Source organism: Aptenodytes forsteri, unplaced genomic scaffold, assembly GCF_000699145.1.
Source record: "Aptenodytes forsteri isolate BGI_AS27 unplaced genomic scaffold, ASM69914v1 Scaffold33, whole genome shotgun sequence".
Classification (NCBI taxonomy): Eukaryota; Metazoa; Chordata; class Aves; order Sphenisciformes; family Spheniscidae; genus Aptenodytes; species Aptenodytes forsteri.
In genome coordinates, this window is record NW_008795037.1 from 1,193,224 (window position 1) to 1,215,328 (window position 22,105).

Consider the following 22,105-nt stretch of genomic DNA (forward strand, 5'->3'; position numbering starts at 1 on the left):
ATTATTTTTCAGGGCTCCTGTATTTAAGAGTTTGGAGGAGTTGGATCTTCCAAAACATTTAAAAGTCAAGAGACAGTCTAGTACTCCAAATGCTTCTGAACTTGAGCAGCAACCAGATGTAAATATTAATGACTGGAAAAACAAGTCAACATATGAGATCCTGCAGAAACTTAATGTAAGAAAACTTGATAAAAATACAGTGTAACTTCATTCTCATGAAATGAGAAATTATGTGCTGGTATTCTTTTTAACAGCAGCCTACTTAGATCAACATGATTAGTGTCATAGTTCAATGTTAATCAAGTAGCTAGTAACATAAAATGCCTGATGTTTCTCTTCGTACTTGAGGAATCTTCCTCTTGACAGTCCTTTATCTTAACATCACAGAACTTTCTGGCCCTTCGTGCTGTAACTGTTGGCTTCCATTTGTCCCAGCTACCCAAATCTTCTTCTGGTAATAAATGACCATCTAAAAGGGGATCCGTTTGTCATGTGTCTTATGAATAGATATTTTATTGCTAGACTAAAATGCAAAAGCCTTCAACAGTTGGTATTCACTCTGATAGACTGGTAACTTCTTAATGAGACATTAAGATCTGGCATTTTTCCTGTATCTAGAGGAAAACTACCAGTGACTGTTTCTAGATCCAGTGCTCAATAGGAACACACAAAGTATCCTGCTTGGTTCCCTATGTCATTACAAGCGTTTCTGCTGTAAATGACAGGACCCAGGAACAGAAAATCAGGAAACACTTCTGAGGCCAATTTATTACAACGTAACTTGAACCACGGAGAAGCCTCTGCAAGCAGCAGTGACAAGGACACGGCATACATAGGGTATGAAATAGTTGTGAAGTCCCCTTAAAAACGAAATTTGTAGACTTTTTTTTTTAATTAAAAAAAAAGGCCCTTTGGTTTCACATGACATTTCTAATAGCTCTTCTGGTTCTGCTTCACTGAATATCTGAAGGCAATTTGTGGTTATGTTGTTCCTGTTTTTTTTAAGGACTGCAATTGCCTAGCAAGTCAAGCGTTACTCTCGAGTATATTGCTTAAAAGGGAAGGACCGAATTTTATCACCAAGGAAGGTAAGAGCTTTTTTCATTTGACTATTCTGAGTATTTCAGGAAGCAGCTGTATGTTTAGTTGTAATGAACATGAATAATGGCCATGCATGCAGGCAGTTGTGTAGCTATTTCCTTTGCCATTTAAAGCAATTTTTGCATTAAATGGGACATGCAAATTCATAGTGCGGTGGGGAATGAGCTGTTAAATATATGAACTCTTTTAGATTGTTTGTAGGCAGGTGCTCTATCTGGTTGTAATTTTGAACACATAGATATAAAAAACAGGGGATTTAACCTTGTATAGAAAACTGAAACTAAAGACAAGTTTGCGTGTCTGTAACATTTAGTCTGAAATGTGTGAGGCTTTATACTGAATTTTTATTTTACTTGTATGTAATCAGGCTAATTCAATATATCTGTCAATCTTACTCTACTCTAATTTTGTATTATGGCTTTGTATTAGAGCACAGGATTTAAATTAATGTAAAATAATTCAGCAGAGGCTACTAAGGCTTGTGGCTTTTGTGCTGCAAGGTTTGGTGTGTTTTTTTTTCCAAAGACTGCTTATTAGCTGCCTTTGTATATATGAATACGCCCCAGAAAAAGAGGAATGTTAAGATCAGATAATATTCTCTTAGTTATTCATCAAGCAGTGTAACTCACCACCTCATGTTATAGAGCCCCGCTTCATAATTTTGATACAGGACAGCTGGTTCTTGTGACGAAGAGCTGTCATTTTGACATAAATATACATTATATCCATATTGCTATATTAAAAATGTCATAGAAAACAATGTAAAGTGGAATAAAATTCATTGGCTGATACACAGTGCATTGTTGAAATACAATGTGAATCCAAAGTCATGGTTGGAATCTGAGCATTAGGCACGCGTAGCCTTTGAAGCAGGCTTTTTTGCCACTGTTATCTGTACTGTTGTTGGGCTTTGAGAGCCTCAGTAGCTTTCTATAGTCCTTTGTAGGCTGTCCCCTTCTTTGCTCTGGAAACAACTTGAGGCAGACTTCCTAACCTCTGTAAGCAACCAGCATAGCCGCTTTTGACCATTAGATCATGATGATGAACTTAAAAACTCTCTTGAAACCATTTAGGTCAAAGAAGTACTGTTGTGCCTCTGACTGTTCAGAGCTAACTTCTATAGACCTTTTTGTGCCATCCCATATGAAGTTGTAGATGATGATAACCTTTTTAATATGCACCTTGCATTAAACAGTCTGAGTCACTGACTAAAAGTTCCTGTCCTCCTACGACTGGAGATTACCGAGACTGACATTAAATAATCACACAATCAATACAACAAATCTAAAAATAAAAGCTGAAGAACCTTGGATGTTCCAGCTGACAGGCACAGGCTATGATTTTGTGAGTCAACTTCCGCTACTGTTGTTGTTACAGATGAACTTACTGTTCACCAGTAAGTGCCTGGCATGAAAAACACTACCATTCCATCTGAGAATTTAAAATCTAGAAGCTAAATGAAGTCTAAATAACAGAGTGTTCGTCACCATTTTTACCTTTAACATAATGGTCCCCACTTGACCCCTGCACAGTTGAAGGGATGTCAGTATACCAAGTTGATGCACTAAGATCAACTATGGGCTGACAAAAGAATGGTATCTAGTGTTCTGATTAATGTACTTCATGCCTTCTCTGAATCCTGGACCTACCTACTTTGACTTAGAAGCAGTGCCCTTCTCGTTTCCTGCCCTCTCTTTTTTAGGTCATGTCTGTACAGCATGATGCTAGTTTAATACATAACACTGCACAAAATGTTCTCTTTGGTTTTGGCACACAGAAAATCAGCTTGGAGAGGAAGAGTAGTAAATCAGTAATACAATGTCTTATATATCTGTCCAATATCCCCTGCTGTACTTTGCAACAGTGATAAATAGCTTCACTAGAGTAGTGCTGTAACACGCCTGATTACCAAAGCTAGCACACACAGTCACTGAGGTATCTTTGTGGGCACCTTATTGTGGTTATTCAGGGCAGAGCCACAAAGCAGTGAAAGATCCTCTCTTTGGCACTCTCCCAACTTCCTATAAAATGAAAGTCTCACGTTCCACATGATTAACCAGGTGATCTGTTGTTCATATACAAAGCTGAAAACAACCTGTGTCTTGGGTATCAGCTGTTGCAAACTTTGTCCAAACCTAACATCACTTCAATGAACTACACTGTCAAGCACAAGACTTCCCTGTTGCTTCCTGTAGGTTTTAGCTCAACAAAGAGGCAAGACAGTGGAGAGAGTATCTACATCCCGTACCCAAAACATAATCTGCAGTTTGAGGATGTACCTTATGATGGGCATGTACCTTTATAGGCCAAATCTGTACGTAGGTTAATTTTCCCCAATATATTGCAACAATAGGTGATATCGTAAGTTTCTCTATAGCATGCGCAGCAAATTTTGCTGAAATCTGGTTTGGCTTCTTGCGTAACAACATTCAACTGGATGACAGGGGACTTGATTGCATCTAAATTTTTAGATGTTGAGCACAATAGGTAAGTGCTTTACTAAAGCTGATTCAGAATTAACTGATCTCATCAAATTTACCTTATTACTATTAAATGAAAACCTGTGCATCTTTTTTGTTTGTGTTTTGTTTGTGGTTTTTCTTTTTAAATGCATTTAGGTACTGTTGCTGAGCATATTGAAAGAATCTATAGACGAGCTGGCAGCAAAAAGCTCTGGTTTGTATACATATATCACGTTCCTTTTGTTTTACACCAATTTTTTTTTTTCCTAGTGTGTTTATAGCGAGTAAAGCCAGATCCTTACGTACTTGAAGGAGGAAAGAAAAAAGGGCGGCTTTACTGACAAAATTGTATTGGTTCATTGCAGCTTAAGATCTAGTCAATAATGCTTTAAAAAAAAATTAAGTATTTTCTTACTGTTGTCTTTTAAAATATAGAAGAGTAATAAGCTGGTTTTGCTATGAGTGCTACTGGCGATGTACGGTTCCCGTTAAATTCAAATAATGAGAAAAGAATACTAATATTTTTATTTCTTACAGGGCACGATAAAATATTTTCAGTAGCTTTCTGTAGTAAGACTGGTGATCAAATACAAGTCAGTTAAGTTCATACCCTTACACAGTTTATTTATTGCCCTGATATAATTTGCTTGGAGCTTGACTTTGTCACAATAACTTTAAAAGGTTTCAGCAAGTAGGTTGGTATTTACATGTTATTAATTTCTTTGCCCTGAAGCTCAGTAGAAATTTCATTTCTTTTTATCGAAGAAATGAGTTGAGCCTGTCCTGAATTCTGTTCTCTCACTTTGTAACTTTTCCTAGCAGATGAGTCTGTAAATATAAAATTTGTTTCTCGTTTTTCATTTTAGTCTGGTCATACAGTTAACTGGGCCTTTGCCAATAATAAGGGAGAACCAAAATACCTTGGGTGCTATTTTTTGTAAAGAATAATAATCACAAGTACTTTTAGAAACAAAATATGTAAACTGTTTTTCATTTCTCTTCCATGGTTGCCATGTGACATACATATAGGTTGGTGTTGCGCTACAGTGCTGCATTTGCACAGAAATTTTCTTCTTCTATAGCCCCACATATTACTACTTTACTGGTACATGGGAAACAGGTAAAGTGCCCCAGAGGTCTGAAATGGAGCTCCGTGAAAGTCTTTTTTTTTGTTTTGCTTATTTGTATTTTGATAGTATCAGCTAATGCATTTCTGAAATGCTTTGCTCTTGATCTTAAGTGTGTAGCAGTTTTCACAGGAATCAGCATCAACTGTTGGAATTTTTTACTAACACTATACAATATTACAACTCGTTCATTGTCTCTGTGGATAAATGATTCTTAGTAGCCTAAAAGCCTGTGCTAGAAAAGCTCAAATACGGGTCTATTAGGTTTGCATTTTGTCAGGAAATTATTATTAAAAGCATTTACATCTTTAACCATCAACTGTATATATGAAAAAATGTTTTTCTTAGAAGTTACAGCTAGTTCTTAACCTAGCAGTTTACACAAGTCTCTTCTTTTCATGCTACCCATGCAAAATACTACCTCAGCATGGAAAACAAAACAAAGCCTTGGTGTTACATGTTGTACTTTCTCTTGCAAAATCTTTCTAACTCTTCCTTAAATAGACTAAAAAAAATTACCAAGCTTATCTTGCAAAATTATGAAAATGTCACAAAAGAGAAGCTGGCATCTCTTACCTGTCTGTTTTCAAGATGCTGCTGAGAAAAGAACAACAAGCTTTTTATGGAGTTGGTAGTTTAATGAGTTCTAACTGAATTTATTTTTGATCCATTAAGCTATATCTAGACTAAAAAATGAAAATCCATAGAAGATTACATAAAATATAAACCAAATTCTGCTTTACAAATAATGTATGTATTTACTGAGCTAGTTTTGAGATCTCTGCTGTGGCAGACTTCAAACTTATATATGAATTCATTAAACTAGCTTTTGATATGTAGTGGGATTGCTCTGTTTTCTGCCCTCAGGTCTGTTGTGCGCTTCGCAGCAAGTCTTTTAGGTAAACTAGTGGACAGCCTTGCACCATCTATTACTAATGTTTTAGTTCAGGGCAAGCAGCTGAGTCTTTACTACTCAGAAATGTATTAAGGAATGACAACAGAGAAACTAAATAAATGGGCTTTTTAATTTTGGAGGCCTCTGACGCTTCTCTTAAAAGTACCCAATGGCTTAAAAAAATCGTTACTGAAGAAGAAAAATCCAGAGAAAATAAAGATATATTGAATACTTGCATATACTATGGCCTAATAAATTTATTTAATGACAGAACAATACTGAAAAGACAGTTCAGTGTCTAGATAAGAAGGGAAGAGGCATGATTTACATAACTCCTTCGATTTTATATATATATATGCCCTCTTATTTCACAAAAGTAGATGGAGTCAAGTAATAAAGCTTCTTTTTAAGACTTACTTAATGAAGATGTAGCCACTCTCTCTGTAATTGAGCCTAAGATAACGGATGGGTGGCAGTTGAGCAAAAAGTCTTTCAGGATTTGAGTTTTCTGTTCCAAACAAAGTTTACTCATCAGTGTTTCTACCTTTCCTAAGGAGAACTTTTTTTTTTCCCCCAGCACAATAATTCTAATTAAGTTCATGAAGAGCTGTTTCCAAAGAGTAGGAATTGGATATTATGTATTTTGGTATTAAAATATGTGTATGCGTACACTTACCTGTATGCAGTGCTATTATGACAGATTTGTCGTTGTCTTGCTCCAGACTGGGTATGTGCTTCTGGTGGTACATAACTATAAAGGAAGCTGCACCCGCATGCAGCATGATTTGTAGCTCTTGATTCTCATCTTTTTAACCTAACTTGCCTTCATTGATCCATTTATAATAATGATCTTTATTATAGGAGAAAAATTACTGTTGCTGTGTTTTACTGACAGCAGATTAAAAGCAAATCAGAGTTTTAACAAAATTCCTTTTTTTGTGGTTAAACAATCCAGAACCAGCAATATATTTTCTTCAAATGAAGGCTGTAACTTTTAGGATGCTATTAGAAATAAGAAAAAAACCCTATTAATTTAATTCTGAATTTTAAGTGAGCTCCACAGCTGAAATGTCAGAAATGAAGGACTATCTAAACATAGCGTACAGTCGTGATTACACAGCCAGTCTTGAAACCAAAGCAGTGGTCTTACATTTTTCCAAATGAAAATAAAAGTACATTTCATCTTTACTGTGGTCTTTAGTGAATTTTGTTATTTTAATAGCATCCAACTAACAGTATTAACAAGCATCAGTCATGGAGATAAAATTATTTTTGTACTGTGAAATTTTAACAAGAAAAGCAGAGTTCATGAAGCTTCATTTCTGAATTGCTTCTATGGTGGTTTTATTCCTGTCCATATCTTCTGAATTGTTTTCAATATACCATAGGTGACACTTGGAGCTTTTGGCCAAGAGGAAGAAGTTATTTCTAATCCGTTATCCCCAGGAGTGATTAAGAACATCATCTATGAAAAATGTCATTTACAAGATCAAAGAGAAGCCGTAGTTCAGCAGGAACTTGTCATACATATTGGCTGGATCATCTCAAATTCACCTGAACTTTTCAGTGGCATGCTGAAGATACGGATTGGGTCAGTAAAGTATCTACTGTTGTTCTTACTACTGGTATTGCAGGGGAACATACATACTTAACAGAGGTTATTGCTACACTGCAAAAATGGTTTATATAAGATGATGCAGCAAAACTTGTATACTTCAATTTTACATTTCTAGGAAGCCTGCTTTAAATCATTGTGCCAAAAATGGGTACACAGCTAATCTCAAATTTGCCAGGCAACAGTGTAAAGTGGAGGAGGGGCAGTCCTTGTAATAGTCCACTTGAAGCTTCCCTACAGCTAATACAGTGAACTGTAGGATTTTTCAAAGCTTGATCCCTATCATATTAGGGCTTTAAAACCAAAAATAGTGTAGTGGGGTTAGATGCATTCTGTACAGCAAATGAGCAATGGCAAGTGTGCTGCCTCCAGGTCACCCTGTCCTGCCAGCAGCCAACAGGCAGAATGTTCTGCCTGGCTCACTGAGTGGCTGAGTAGGCAGTGACGAGCTGGCTAACCAGACTGTGTGTAGCTCTGGCATAGACACAGTGAGTCTCCATTAGCAATGCAGTGAGTTGAAGGGTTCTGTTTTAGATTGCAGCTGGCCTCATATCCATACGTGAAATAATAAAGCATGCACTTGAGTGTATTAGTGGTGCTCCTGAGACAGTTTCTTACCTGGCAGCAGACATACAGCACACTGGCTGCCATCCAGAGTTTCCCAGTTGCAGAGCGGATACAAAGTCTGCTCACAGTTTGCTCTCTGTGCATGGGCAGCAAGGCAATCTCTGGAGAAATCTTTTTATCATCTACTAGGTACAGGTGTGCTGCGCATGCTTAAGGCTGGTAACTAGCATGAATTGTGTTACTGATAAACATGTGATGTGGACATGGAGTCCTAGAAGCATAATGGATCACGCCAAACCAAATGCTGGTTCTTCCTTTACAGTGCCCCATAGGCAGCGTAGATACACACAGGGTGCGCTGCTGTCTGCCCACCTATCAGGCAGGTTAGAGGGACATGGCCGGAGGCTAGGGATGTACTGTACTGACAAGGAGGGAAGAATCAAGAGGTAGAGAGGACAGTAAGAGCTTTTACTGTCAGAGACTTTCAGGACTTGAGGAAGAAGGAGGGAAAAGTGCAGTCTAGGATTAAAGCTCCTGGATGAGGCGGCCTTTAAAAGCTCTTTGCTCACTTGAGCAGTCACCTATGTCATGTAGGTTCAGGGCAAATGGGTAAACGGTAGAGACTGCATAAATGCAATAATCTAGGAAGGATGCAGCATGAATTTGATTCCCTTCTGTTGTGGTTTAACCTCAGCCGGCAACTAAGCACCCCGCAGCCGCTCGCTCACTCCCCTCCAGTGGGATAGGGAGAGAATCGGAAGGGGAAGAGTGAGAAAAGTCATGGGTTGAGATAAAGACAGTTTAATAAGTAAAGCAAAAGCTACGCACACAAGCAAAGCAAAACAAGGAATTCCTTCACTCCTTCCCATGGGCAGGCAGGTGTTCAGCCATCTCCAGGAAAGCAGGGCTCCATCACACGTAACGGTGACTTGGGAAGACAAATGCCATCGCTCCGAACATCCCCCCCTTCCTCCTTCTTCCCCCAGCTTTATATGCTGAGCATGACGTCGTATGGTGTGGGATATCCCTTTGGTCAGCTGGGGTCAGCTGTCCTGGCTGTGCCCCCCCCGCCCTCTCAGTCAGTAGAGCATGGGAAGCTGAGAAGTCCTTGACTAGTGTAAACACTACGTAGCAACAACTAAAACATTGGTGTGTTATCAACATTGTTCTCCTCCTAAATCCAAAACACAGCACTGTACCAGCTACTAAGAAGGAAATTAACTCTATCCCTGCCGAAACCAGGACACCTTCTGCAACCACACAATTCTCCTCCAAGTCAACATATGCTTCTAGTTGCATTCTCTGGTAGAGAATTCTAGAGCACATTACTAGAAGTAAGTGCTGAGCTCACAATATAGCCTTGTCTAAACCAGTCTTGAAAGTCTGGCAACCATGAGCAACAAATCCCTTGGAAACGGTGTTTCAAAGTACCTAAACTATTTCTTTTCAGAGTTTTAGCACAATAATCTGCCTAAAAAGATAGCTTATTCTTTTAGGGTGTTGTCTGTAATGGAGACATCAGGTAATAAAAGCCTTCTGCAGTTCAAATGTATTTACCATTACAGCTTTTCCTAAAATATTTTGAGGCACCAAGGTATAATTCTGATACTCTGTGAATCTGAATATCTGATATCTGGCATAGCAACGACATTGTTCAAGAGCAGTTCTCTACACAAAAATACTTAACTGTCATGGTAAAGAAAACCTGATTTGTCCTATAAGGTTGCAAAAAATGTCTTTTTGTTCTTCAAAAAACCCCAAAACAACCCCCCCAACTGAACAGTATCCCTGTTACAGATGAACAGTCAAGACATGTTGTGTGTATCAGCTACATAGTTGTCCAATTCTATACTAAATAGGTTAGGCTAAGCTATACGTAGCTTAGGAACCACAAACCTGAATCAAGTTTAAAACATCATTTACCTATTAGATTGTTCTATTTAGTTCTTTAGATAAGGCAATCTACAAATTGTCTGTGCTGGAGTGTTATCATATTCCACAATATCTGCATTTACTTTGCCATCTACAGAAATTAATTATTTTTTCACATTTAGGAAGAGACAGATGCATTTGAATAAGCACTTCTTTGAAGAGGCCAGGTGCTACTGACTGAGATTTACAGGATCAGTGAGCATGCTTTAAAATTAGAATTTAAGTGTTCCATCTTCCATATTTTTTTCATAGAGAAAATATAGCATTTCAGCACTGGAGGTAGATACTAGCAGTCTTTTTTTCTAGCACACAAGATTCATGCTTCCGCTTTAGCAGTACATTCCAGTCATCACAAAACCAAAAACTTTTCAAATCACCTGTATTACATTTAACTGCAAGTACATCTACCCTTTTGCAATTAAATACCTTTTCTGTACCCTCTACAGATCCTTGCTACTCCTCTTTCCTCCCCTTCCTCATTCTCCGTAGCTAATCCTTTTTGGAATTTTTTTTTTCTTTCTTCCAAGGTTAATGCCAAAGATTCAATTTCCTTTATTTCAGTGTTATCACCCACTCCAGTGAGCAAAATTAACCTTCTTGCAGAAACACCCTTCCAGTTTGATAATGATTTGATTTATTGTCATTACTGATTTGTTTTCAGGGTTTCATGTTGAAATAGATCAAGTTCCTGACAGCCCTATTACTGTAAAAACCTCCAACCAACTGACTTCTACCCACCTCTTATCAGTGAAGAGTTCGGTAGGAGGTCCGCTCTTGATTTTGTTATGTTTTGTAGGCCACTGCAAAGAGAAAATACCAGTGAATGACTTCCACGCGGATACATTTGAGTCATCAGTGAAAAAGGAACCAATTCCTAAGCCAGTTGTGTTTATTAATCTTAGTAATGAGAGAAGGGCACTATTCACCCACTAAAATAAATAAAAGTAGTGTGTTCTGGATAACATAGTATGTCCATGTTGCCTAATATTCTGTTGTATCTTGCACCTTCAATGAATGATCCTAGAAATCTCAAATTTAAAGCAACATTGAATCAGTTGGCCAGACATCTGAGAATTCTGTGTAGTTACTAAGAATCCTTCAGAAAAGGTTGTGACTTAACTTAGATAAACAAAAACATTCTGTACCTTGTAGGCTAAATAATTAAATGCCTGTGGAATGTGACTATACTGATGACAAGGTAACTCTCTTAGGAATACTCTGCATTTTCTGATAAACAGAGTAAGGCTTTTTGATGTAACCCAGACTTGAGCAGGTGTTATATGATGGACTGTTTGAAGAAAAACTAGTTAAGTTTCTTTTACCTTTTGATAGTAATATCTACTTGAACTGAAGCAATGTAGATGGTAAGAGACCAAGCTCCATGCTCAGTTATCTTGCTTCAGATGTATCTATACATTATTTCACCTTTGATATTATAGTAGAGGCTGTATCACTGTTTTTATATGATGTGCAGAATACAATTCAGCATTTTCCTTCAATAATTTGCAAAGTTCTGCCTCTCTGATACCTAAGGCTGAAAAATCTTCACTACTGCCATATTTTTATTTAATCAAATCTTTTCAAAAGGGAGTAGCAAAAGAAAGAAAAGTGTAATAGACTGCAAAAAGGAATTTCAAAGGCTAAAACTATAAATAAGCCCTGAAGTGTCTTTTTAAATGTACAATAATTTAATTTTTATGTTTTTTTAAAACTCATCAGCAAAATGCATATACTGTCAGAGCATAATTTTGAGTAGGAATTTTAACATCAGAAGGCAGGTAAATGTTTGTCTTAATGAACATGGGACGTAGGGGAATAGTGGTCAAATATATCTTCCCTATGAAAAGCATGCTTCACAACCCATTTCTTAAAATCTATGCATTATCCCTCTCAGGTTGTATCATATTGCAAACAAACACAAAATCTGAGTAAATTCCACAACACAGTAAGAGTAGTGGAGTAGTTGTTTGATATTTTATGCATGTCCCGACAGCCAAATAGCAGGATCATATGGAATTCTTATGAGCTATTTTATTAGACAAATTTTTCATCTTCAGAAACTTTGTATTTAATTAATAAATGTATTCCTCCCTTTACTTTAGATGGATTATCCATGCTATGAAGTATGAATTGAAAATCCGTGCTGGGGATATGCCAACTAAAGACTTATACCAGATGTCCCCTAGTGAAGTGAAGCAGCTTCTGCTGGATATTCTTCAACCACAGCAGCAGGGAAGGTAATGAGATGTGCGGGTTTGTGGCACCTGTTTTCATTCATAATAGGCTGTTCAAGTAATTTTCATTTCTGAACTACTTTGTATACATCTGAAATCACTAGGCATCTACAACCAGCAATATACTTATTTAAGGAAAGGTAGCAAAAATGCACTTTTTCATTCTTTCACCTGTGTCCAGGTTCTACAATTGTTTCTTTTATACTGCATCTTCCCTTTTCAGCTTTATCTTTGTGGAAGTCTTTACTGCCAAAGTATAGAGAATACTACTCTAATGTGAAGCATTACATTTTTTGATGTGTGGAAAGGAGCCAAAAATTACTCAATACGGTCTACTTAAGTAACTTGTAAGAACAGTTTGTCTGCTCTTCAGTGTCCTCTTTCTTCTAGCTTATTATATGAATTAAGAACAGATGTTGCCTAGAATTCTCAAGAGATAGCAGTGCTGCCTGAAACTTGTAATCTTTTCTCCAAGCTGTAACTAGCTGCCAAAAAGAGCATTCATTGTGATACAAAGTGTGCAAGACAAAAGTTAAAATTATGGTATTTCCACTTAACTATATTGATAAGAGTAAAGTCAAAAGTGCTCCTGTAGGCTTTACTTCTAGTTAAGTTACATTAAACTTTGGCACATAATACTGCTGCTAATTTCCATAGTCCTTGACTGAATGGATGATGGCCTTTTCTCTCAACAAAGAGGAAATATACCACGTCATACTACTTATGTTCCTGCTTAATTAAAAACACAGTCTGTTTTTTTCCCCAATCTATAATGCCTGAGAAACAAGCTCCTTAAATCGCTGTCAGCTCTCTCTTATCTAACTTGTGTGACGTAGAATCTCTCAGTCCAACTGACTATGTACTCTTTATCTCCCCCATGCTTTTCAGTGTCTTGGTTGTGGTTATTAATGCTTGCTGTTTAGTTGCTGTCTCTACTCATGTCGATGTTGACATTATTCTTCTATTAGCAGAACAACCCTAGGTTTCTCTTTGCAGCCTTTTCCATTAAATATTATGCTATTTAGGAAACAATTTGGTCAATCGCAGTAAGCAATTCAAGCACCATCCTTCATTAGAGATCTTACATGAGTTGTCACAGTGCCTTCTGCTTTTGATTCCTTTAATGTACAATAGCTGGATCAGCAAAGAGCACTCTGGTTGATTTTCTGATGATGAAGATTCTTTTTTGGGGATTATCTGAGTACAAAAGCTAGCCAGCATATCCTTCAAAACTTCGCATCTTTTACTTCTTCCTGTACAGTATTACTAGCTCATTTTTCCTTACCCATTAGTGACTTGTTTTTAAAAGTTCTCTTCCTGACAGGAAATACAGAACACTGTCTCCTTGCGTTTTCTTTCTGTGACAGTTTTTCCTACTTTTGTGATTTTTTAGAAAAAAAATCTCTGCTGCTGTGATACCATGTATCGCTGCCAATTAATTTGTCATACATGAAGGGCTAGAGGTATATGTACTTCCCTAACAGTCTCTCCAAGTTTTCATGGAGGGTAAAATTTTTGCAATTTTCCTACCTCTTACACTGGGCTCCATGATATGATAGCCTATAGATAAATGTATCTTTTTTTATATATATATATCACCAACAGAGTGCATACTTCCACAGGTATTCTTTTTGACCTATCTATGTAGGTCACAAGATTGCGAGTAGCCTTTTTAAAATGGAGCATTGTTCTTTTAACGGTCCAAACAGTTATAAAACTCATTTTGCTCATACAGTTTACAGGACTCTCTTCCTTACCATAGTAAGTTAGATAGATAGGTCGGAGTATTTTTTACATCTTCAAATGCTTCTTTCTTTGTATTAAGAAAACCACCTTTTATTTCTAGCACAACTTGTCGTTCTGTTTTTATGAGTGTTTTCTTGTCCTAGTCCAAGGACAGAGCTGTGCAGAGAATGAGATGGAACTGTCATAACAGGGACAAGTTTTTGGCAGTTAAGTGTTTTACTGAGAAGTGATCTATGAGACCTTTTTTCTTAATTTGCCATGTTAATCCAATACAGTTATCCAGGAAAAAAAACACTGCATATTGGCTTGATCCTGGCAGTGGGAAAGTAATTAGAAGTCAATAGTAAGTCAGTGACTGCTATTGTATCACAGGTGCTTTAAAGCTTTAACTTTAAATATCTCCTTTGTTCTCATAAAGCATATCCCAGTTACCTAGAGCTCAAACCTGTTCAGAAAATGCACCACCTTAGTGATAGTTTTTTCTTTCTTTCTTTTAAAAAAACCAAAAACTACACACTGTTTGTTTGGCCTTCTAGTGTAGTTGGGAGCTACACTAAGAAACTTAAGAAAAGTGTAAGAACATCCATGGAGTTGTCTGAATTAGAGTTCTCTTTTCTGGTCAGATCTCAGAAGGAATTCTCACCATTTGTCCAGTATTTAAGATTACGGTTTTTAAATGTAAGATCTTTTTGTTATTTCATGAGGCACACTGGCGTCTGCATAAACAAGTAATTTTACTGACAAGTAATTTTATTCTGAACATATCAAGTTAATCTAGCAATACAAACAGAGGAAAAACTAAAAAACCCAAAAATGTTAGTGCTGAATTTCATCTGAGCTAGGCTACAAAAGTTCTGCAGAACAACAGAACAATACTGTTAAAAAAGTTGACCAGGGCATTTCCTTTTTTTTTTTTTTTCTCCTCCTTCCCCTTCTTTCCAAACAACCTACCGGAACCAGGTCTTAGAAATACAGAAAGCCATGTTACCAAGCAGTAATTTAAATGTAGTTTTCAAAAAAAACCCAACTCCAAACAAATCCACAGTGGTGGATAATGTGTAATAGTGAGTGTGTTGATTCCTGTGCTGCAAATATCCAAATATTTAGGTGTAGAAACTTGCCACCTTTCCTGAATGAGGTGCTTCCTGAAGTACTTGTTCCCTCTTACTAAGGGTTCCTTAATTATTTTAATTAATTTAATTAATTAAATTAATAATTTTATAACCTTATTAAGGTTATAAAAGAGCTGATTGTGACCTGGAACTTTTTTTAAAAAACTCTTTTGCAGGAATATTAAGCTAAGACACGGAAGTATTAGTTGCTTTTCATCAGAGCTTTGCTTCCTAGGAGAGCTCTCACTACTCTCTTACCATATAAAGATAGATTTTCTACTTAAAATTTAAAAAGCATTTCAGGACAGTAACTTTTAGGAAACCTCTTCTGTCAAATATGTGCAAGTACTGCTACACAAGACTTAATTCTGTACTGTGAATCCACCAATTAAAATCATACCCATGGCTGCCACTTCTTAAAGTTCCATTGCTGGTATCTCAAAACATTTTGGCTAAAGCCCCATTGCTGCAGTAATGCTCAGAAGGAAAAATACGGAAATTAAATTCCAGACTTCATGGCTGTAGGTAAGAAAAAGGTGGGGACAGTATGCTTTTGAAGGCAAACAAAATTTGTAATTTGTGGAGAATGTAACTCAATTTGTTCAAAGCTTTAGTTTAACAAAACCATTCTGTCGGATTTTCTAAATTTACAGGCCACTTGTTTTTCTACACACCATCATAAAAAAAACTTACCTTCAGCAATCCTGCTGAAATGCATTTTTCTAACCTGGTATTTAAATTAGAATGATAGGTGTTTCTAATCCATTATCTATTACATTTTGTAGTTTATAGATGCAGAATTTATTGAGCTGTATTTATATAATGAATTGTTTTGCCTATTGTAGTATGATAAAACAAATGTTAATATTATAGTTAGTATCGGGTTTTTTCAGTGTGTATAAATTTGGCTGTCATAGGTACCACACAGTGACTTCTGTTTTAGGTATGTTTTTGTTTGTGGTGACTTAAATTGATTAGACATGATGAATTCAGCCTACTACTGTTACTGTGCTGCACTGGATAGATTTCACAGTTAATTCTTTCACTTCAGTTACATAAAGCACAAACACACACATAAGAATAACATTCTAACCTCTATATGCTGAGCATCTTGATTTTGTTTGCTTTAGAGTGTAACTTACCAGAAAACACAACATATACTGCATATGCATCATTAATATGTATTTGATGTCACTGCTTACCTTACTGGCTTACACCACACAACACGGCTTGGTTCTGCATCTGTAACAGTTTTTTACTTCAAGTTCTCGGTTTTCTTTGTCCACAGAGGCTGGCTAAACAGAAGACAGATAGATGGTTCTCTCAACCGAACTCCTGCTGGATTCTATGATCGGGTGTGGCAGATCTTAGAGAGAACCCCTAATGGTTTAATAGTGGCAGGGAAATTTTTACCACAGGTAAAACCGGCAGAGATGCTCAGTTATTTCTGCTCTACCTGACTATTAATGGTGAATTATTTTATCGTTAATGTCTGTTTTATGCCATGATGTATTACTTAGGGTAATTTGTTCCTGTTATGATTTAATAAATTAAAAAAAAAAAATATTTTCAAGTTTTCTTTTTGGTTCTGACCAAAATACAATAAGAATAGAAGTCAGTTATTTCTATTAAAACACAATTATAAAGGCATCAGTCTAGAAGACCCTTTCCAAGTCATGGACTCTGAAATCTGCTCCCTTTTTGATCCTACAGTGGTCATACTTCTTAGTTGAGTATTATTTATTCAACAAGCAAATAGGTTCTACCTGGGGGTGGTTTTGATTTATTGCAAATGGTCTTTGAGTAAAAGTATTATTTGTTTTTCAGCAACCAACCTTATCGGATATGACGATGTATGAAATGAATTTTTCCCTTCTAGTTGAAGATATGCTGCAAAATATTGACCAGCCGGAATACAGGCAAATTATTGTAGAGGTCTGTGGCCTACAATGAATGAAATTTTATAATGTACATGAATATGTTACAGCTTAAAAACAAAAAGCTCAAATATTTGACGAAATAGCATTTTAAGTATAAACGCTTCAGTGGCTTCTCCATAGATTTTGTACGATTAAACAGGTTCCTGTTAACATGTTCAGAATATACGAAGCTCTTGATGTTCTCCCCCTTTAGCAAATAGATAAATATTAATGACAGTGCCAATACAATTAGGTCATAGGAGGCAAAAACTAATACGAAGAGTAATTCCAAAGTAGCTTTCCTTCAAGTCCCTAGCCCATGCCTTTTCCTAACAATTTTCTAGGTCTAGGGAAAAACTGCTCTAAAATACCAGTTTGCCCTGCGATAGATTCTTTTTTCCCATTTTGCTGAGGCTCTCTAGTAAGTTGCTTTATGCTACTGAATCAACTAACTTCCAGTTTCCTTATGTTCCCATACACAGTAAAGCAAGAGGCTGTTTAAACTCCTTCCCCACCACTGCACATAATGTATACTTTCTGAACAGATCAAGAGCATCTGTACCCTTGGTAACTGACATCTGTGCTGTCAGCAGCATTCATTGTTAGTTCTCAAGTATATGCCTCCGGTGTGTGTGAGAATTAGTCCACAGTAAAATCAAATCCATCTCAATTCTGGCTAACAAGTAATGGTCATACTGCTGCTAGAAAGTCCTCAAATTTTGCTGGAAGAGAACACAATTATCAAAACCCAAGATGACCAGTATAGACTCTACTGCCCGCTTGTAGTTATTACAAGAAGTCACTTGTCACATTCACCTTCACCGTCGTAGTACGATTATACCATGTGTGATTATGCCTCAGAACATCAAATGCTGAGGTTTAGCGTTTGCTACTTTTCACCCTTCCATTGGCGGAGCACCAGCATTTGTGCAGCCGCACAGTGAACTGAATAAATTGGAAAATAACTTCCTTGTCTCCCAGCAAAGTTAGATGTTAATGTCAATCGTTTACGCAGAGCCCTTAACAAGGTAGTCACCAGAAATTGTAACCTTTCATAAAATCCTGCTTTTTCAGTGATTCTTTTATCAAAGTCAGAATTCTATTATCTGTGCACTATTACTTATGCCATTATTAAATGGCTTCCTGCTTGAAAGCGGCATATGCAATTATTAACAGTGCTTTTATGTAACCTGAATTTTAACAAAACAAGTTTGAAGTCTTACAGTCTTTTTCTGCCTTCTAGTTGTTGATGGTTATATCTGTTATTTTGGAGAGAAACCCTGAGCTGGAGTTCCAGGGCAAAGTGGACTTGGACAAAGTGGTGCAAGAAGCATTTAATGACTTTCAGAAAGATCACAGCAGTCCAAAGGGAGCTGAAAAACAAGTGAGTAAAATATTACTGTCTTACAGAATTTACCATTCTTACTGAAGTTAGTTATAAATGTTAATTCTCTGCAGTTCAGAATAAGAAGCAATTCGTAGGAGTTCAGAATGGAACACAAATAATGAATATACCCAAGTGCTGCATAAGTCTGCAAGAGCCTGTAAGCAGAGATAAAAGGTGTGCACTTACTTTATCGCTGAATTGTGAATTCAAACTGGTACAGTAAGGAGAACACTCACAATGTTACATAGCTCTGAAATGAGAGTCGGGGTAAAGCTGAAATAGTTATAATACTCCTTAAAGGGGAAAGAATTAATTAGGGGGGACACCAGAACAGAGAAGAGTTAAGAATAACAAAAAAAAGAAAGAAAAAACTAAAGTTCCTCAAGGAAGTGTGAACTTAGGATCTTAGGTACACCGATACTAAGAAAAATTTAGTAGCCAAAGAACTCATTGACAATACTAATGTAAGAACTTGAAATGCAAAACTGTTCTTAGCTACTGATTTTTGTGCTAGAGTTGCATTCATGACCTAGCAAGCTTTTACTAAGGCTTAAAATTCAAACAATTGAATCTTGATCATTAAGTAGCTTTTAAGATTTACTTCACTGGGATTTTAGGTTTTATGCTTTAAAGACCTCTAAATATTCTCGCTACAAGTTTTGGTGCCTCAAAGCTCTGACATTCTGTAATAAAGCCAGGTTCATTGAACTGGTTGAAGGAGGAAATATGAGTAAAGTAGTGGAGTAAATCCCTGTGTTACTGAGGATGATCTTCCTCGCTCCGTCTGGCATTTTATTGTGCACAATATATTCGGAGATATCTGTGCTAGCTCTGAATAATCTATTGATTCATAACATATTGATATGCAACAGCACTTCCTGTTGCTGAATTTAGCTCCTTTAAAAGATGAGGAAGGATGCGTTCCTTAAGAATTCTTCCAAAAGTTTCAAGATTCACTTTTTTGCCACTACTTTTTTGTAATAAGATTTGAAAGCAAGCCAGATATCCAGCCTTAGCAACATATCACCTTGCACAATACCTTTGTTTTTAAAAGGACACAATTTTCTTGAAGTTGATTCTTTTGGCCTGCCCATTTTGGAGGGTAATGACGCTGTGGTTGCAGCCGTAGCAAAATCAGACTTATCATCCACACAAATGGCTATTAAGTGCCAGCTCTGCACAGTATCTTGAATATGCTACTGAATTCTGTGACAAGCTGGAAATCCCCAATGGCTATAAACAGAAAGAAAAATCCCATGCAAAACCCAATTTTTACTCGTGCTGCCCTAGCCTCCATTAAAGTGATGGATTTTTTTCCAAGCCCAGATCTACTTAGAATGATGCCTTTTTGTCTCTTAGAAAGAAATCCCGATTTATAGTTGTGAATAGTATCTTTAAGACTGTTGTTGTTGGAAATTCCAACTCCTTACATTAAAATTTTCTGGAACCTGACTCTCCCATATTCCCAGGTATATGCCCGCTGGCAGGTAACTGTTTAGGATTAATCCTATTTAGGATTGTTCTGATGATATTCTGTCTCAGGTTTTCCTAACACTGCTAAAAGAAATCCTAATTTGTCTGAATTATGCTCTTCCATTGAACTGACTTGCAAATATTTTGAACTTTGTTAATTCCCTGTTAATATGTAATAAACATCAAAAGTATTTACTCCAGTAATTTCAAACACACCCTAAAACTACAGAAGTCTAATATTTTCACCACACAATCTCTGCCCTTGATTTAATAAAAGTAACCAATTTCCTGAAATAAAGAGTTGAACCTTTATTATAGCAGCCAATATATAATTTGAGAATAAGCAGATGTTTTAACTGTGCAAAACAGGTGTTCAGTGAAGGAAACCTGTGTTTTTGATCTGATTAATGAATTAGTTCATGTGCCACCTGTGGTTTGGTTCTTGGATTTAAAAAAATTTGGAAACATCTTTTCCCTCTCCTGCAGGATCACATGACTGCATTCTACAACACTCACCCAATGGGAAAAAAGGGAACATGCAGCTACTTGAGTAAAGCTGTGATCACTTTATTGCTGGAAGGGGAAATGAAACCAAGCAATGATGATCCTTGTACTGTTAGCTAAAGCTTGAAACACAACATAGGAATTGTTGCTTTATTTAGTGTTCTATTATTTTTCATGCATGTATTAAAATACTGTTTTGAAGAGTAACCCTGGCTAGTAATACAAATGTATGCTATCCTTTGCTAAAAGAAGTGCCATTAAAGATACTAAGTGCCACCTAATTTTTTCCTTTCTCAACTATGCAGCACGAAACTCTGAGCACATGAAGTTAGTCCTATGATATTTGATTAAGTTGAATGGGACTGTATTTATGATCTTAAATTATGCATTTAACATAGTTGGTAACTTCAAGAGAAATGCAGTATGAGATTTTGTCTTTGTAATTATAAATAGAGGTATAAACAAGTTTTTCTGTATCAGTTCAATTGACAATGTACATTTAGGGTTTTTTTTTAATTTACCAGTTGATAACTTGATATACAGGTTTCATCTGAATAGAGCAACTTTATATCTCTAGCAATAAATATCACTGCGGTTTCCCAATTGTTGTTTAAACATCTGTAAGTTAACAAGGGAAACGTATGGTAACAAGATAAAAGTTTGTTTAAAAAAAAAGGGCAAACAAATTGTATTTAAAATTAACATCAATGAAGAAAAAACTTTGTTACATAATATATCAATGCATGAAAGAATTCAAGATACACTTATTTGCTTCCTAAATGTGTGAAAATACTGTATGCTATATGCTTTATTTTGGTGAAATTAATAAAAAGTAAATGCTTGTAAAAAAAACCTGTCAATAAAAATAAGTTACATGCAAAGACTCCTGTTGACTTTAGTGGCAAACTTTTAATGTGCTACTGGAACCACCTTGAATGGATCATTAAAGTGCCTCTTTTAGCAGCACAAAATGTACTAAAGCTTTAGAACTGGTCCTCAAATGTTTTGATAATTAAATTAACAGTCACCAGCTACAACTCAACTGTCAATAAATTGTTGCCATATTGATATTAAAGGCAGGTAGTTTAACTTACTTAGAGAGAGAGGGCAAAACGAATGGCAAAAGTGATGGGAGTGAATCTGGGCACAAGAGGAGTATTTATTTGAACACACCTAGGCAGTGGTTAGTACTTCCCTGATTTGCAGGACTTCCCCAGAAATCACAGAATCGATCCTTCTCAAACCAAAATGGTAGAAGAATTTGTTGTTGAAGGAGGACACTAAACCATTAACAAATCTCTTGTCAAATGATGTGGAGAATGAGTAAGGTTGGAAAAGCTCATTTTGGGCTATTAGAGTAGTGGTCTTACTGCTCTTCCTTGCTGTAATACATTTATCATTCAGAGAATAGTGGAGAGGTGGCAGGGGAGATGGGGAAGGAAAATCCAGAAGAAACACACACTAGTTATTCACTGTTGGGTACATTATTGTAGCATGTTAGTACATTTAATTAATAGAATGTTGTCTGAGGGGCTACAGCATTGCTCTAACTCCAGCAAGAAGGCTACAATTAAACAGCGGACTCAGTTCTAAATACTGAATGAGCCACTAGTTTAAAGAGCAGTCCAACATATCCTCAAATTTTTTAGTTCATTACTGCCTTAGGAGTTATCAACTTGCCTTTTTTTTTTTTAAAGTATTGCTTGCAGATCTACAGCTGGTCATGGATCAGTGATTAAATAGGTAGCGAGCATGTCTATTTCTAATGTTTTAAAAAATACTCTTAAAAATTGATGTATCTTTTGCCATACAAACACAGAGCAGAACTCTTGCTACAAACTATAAATCCTGTTGAAAGGAAACAATCCTTTAAATACAAAATCTACAGATTACTTCAGGAGCACTGGCATTTTGCTAGACAGTAGCACTGTTGTTTGGTTTTGCAATTGCTTGTGATTTAAAATTTAACTGCACAGTAATTCTTCAAATAGCAGGATAGCAGTTTTGGATTTTTTACATCACTTACCACTT

The 22,105-nt window shown here is 36.4% G+C and overlaps 1 protein-coding gene across 1 annotated transcript in view; it reads left to right on the forward strand.

The window, feature by feature from the left end:
• PHKB (phosphorylase kinase regulatory subunit beta) overlaps positions 1 to 20,955 on the forward strand; it is an 81,676-nt gene extending 60,721 nt beyond the window's left edge. The window contains exons 22-31 of the mRNA XM_009276706.1: positions 13 to 175; positions 1,007 to 1,088; positions 3,720 to 3,777; positions 4,593 to 4,683; positions 6,974 to 7,176; positions 11,802 to 11,936; positions 16,080 to 16,209; positions 16,619 to 16,726; positions 17,954 to 18,094; positions 20,057 to 20,955. Of these exons, the coding sequence (XP_009274981.1) occupies positions 13 to 175; positions 1,007 to 1,088; positions 3,720 to 3,777; positions 4,593 to 4,683; positions 6,974 to 7,176; positions 11,802 to 11,936; positions 16,080 to 16,209; positions 16,619 to 16,726; positions 17,954 to 18,094; positions 20,057 to 20,194 (1,249 nt within the window). The 3' untranslated portion in view covers positions 20,195 to 20,955. The remainder of the gene's footprint in view (positions 1 to 12; positions 176 to 1,006; positions 1,089 to 3,719; positions 3,778 to 4,592; positions 4,684 to 6,973; positions 7,177 to 11,801; positions 11,937 to 16,079; positions 16,210 to 16,618; positions 16,727 to 17,953; positions 18,095 to 20,056) is intronic.
• The last annotated feature ends 1,150 nt before the right edge of the window (positions 20,956 to 22,105 follow it).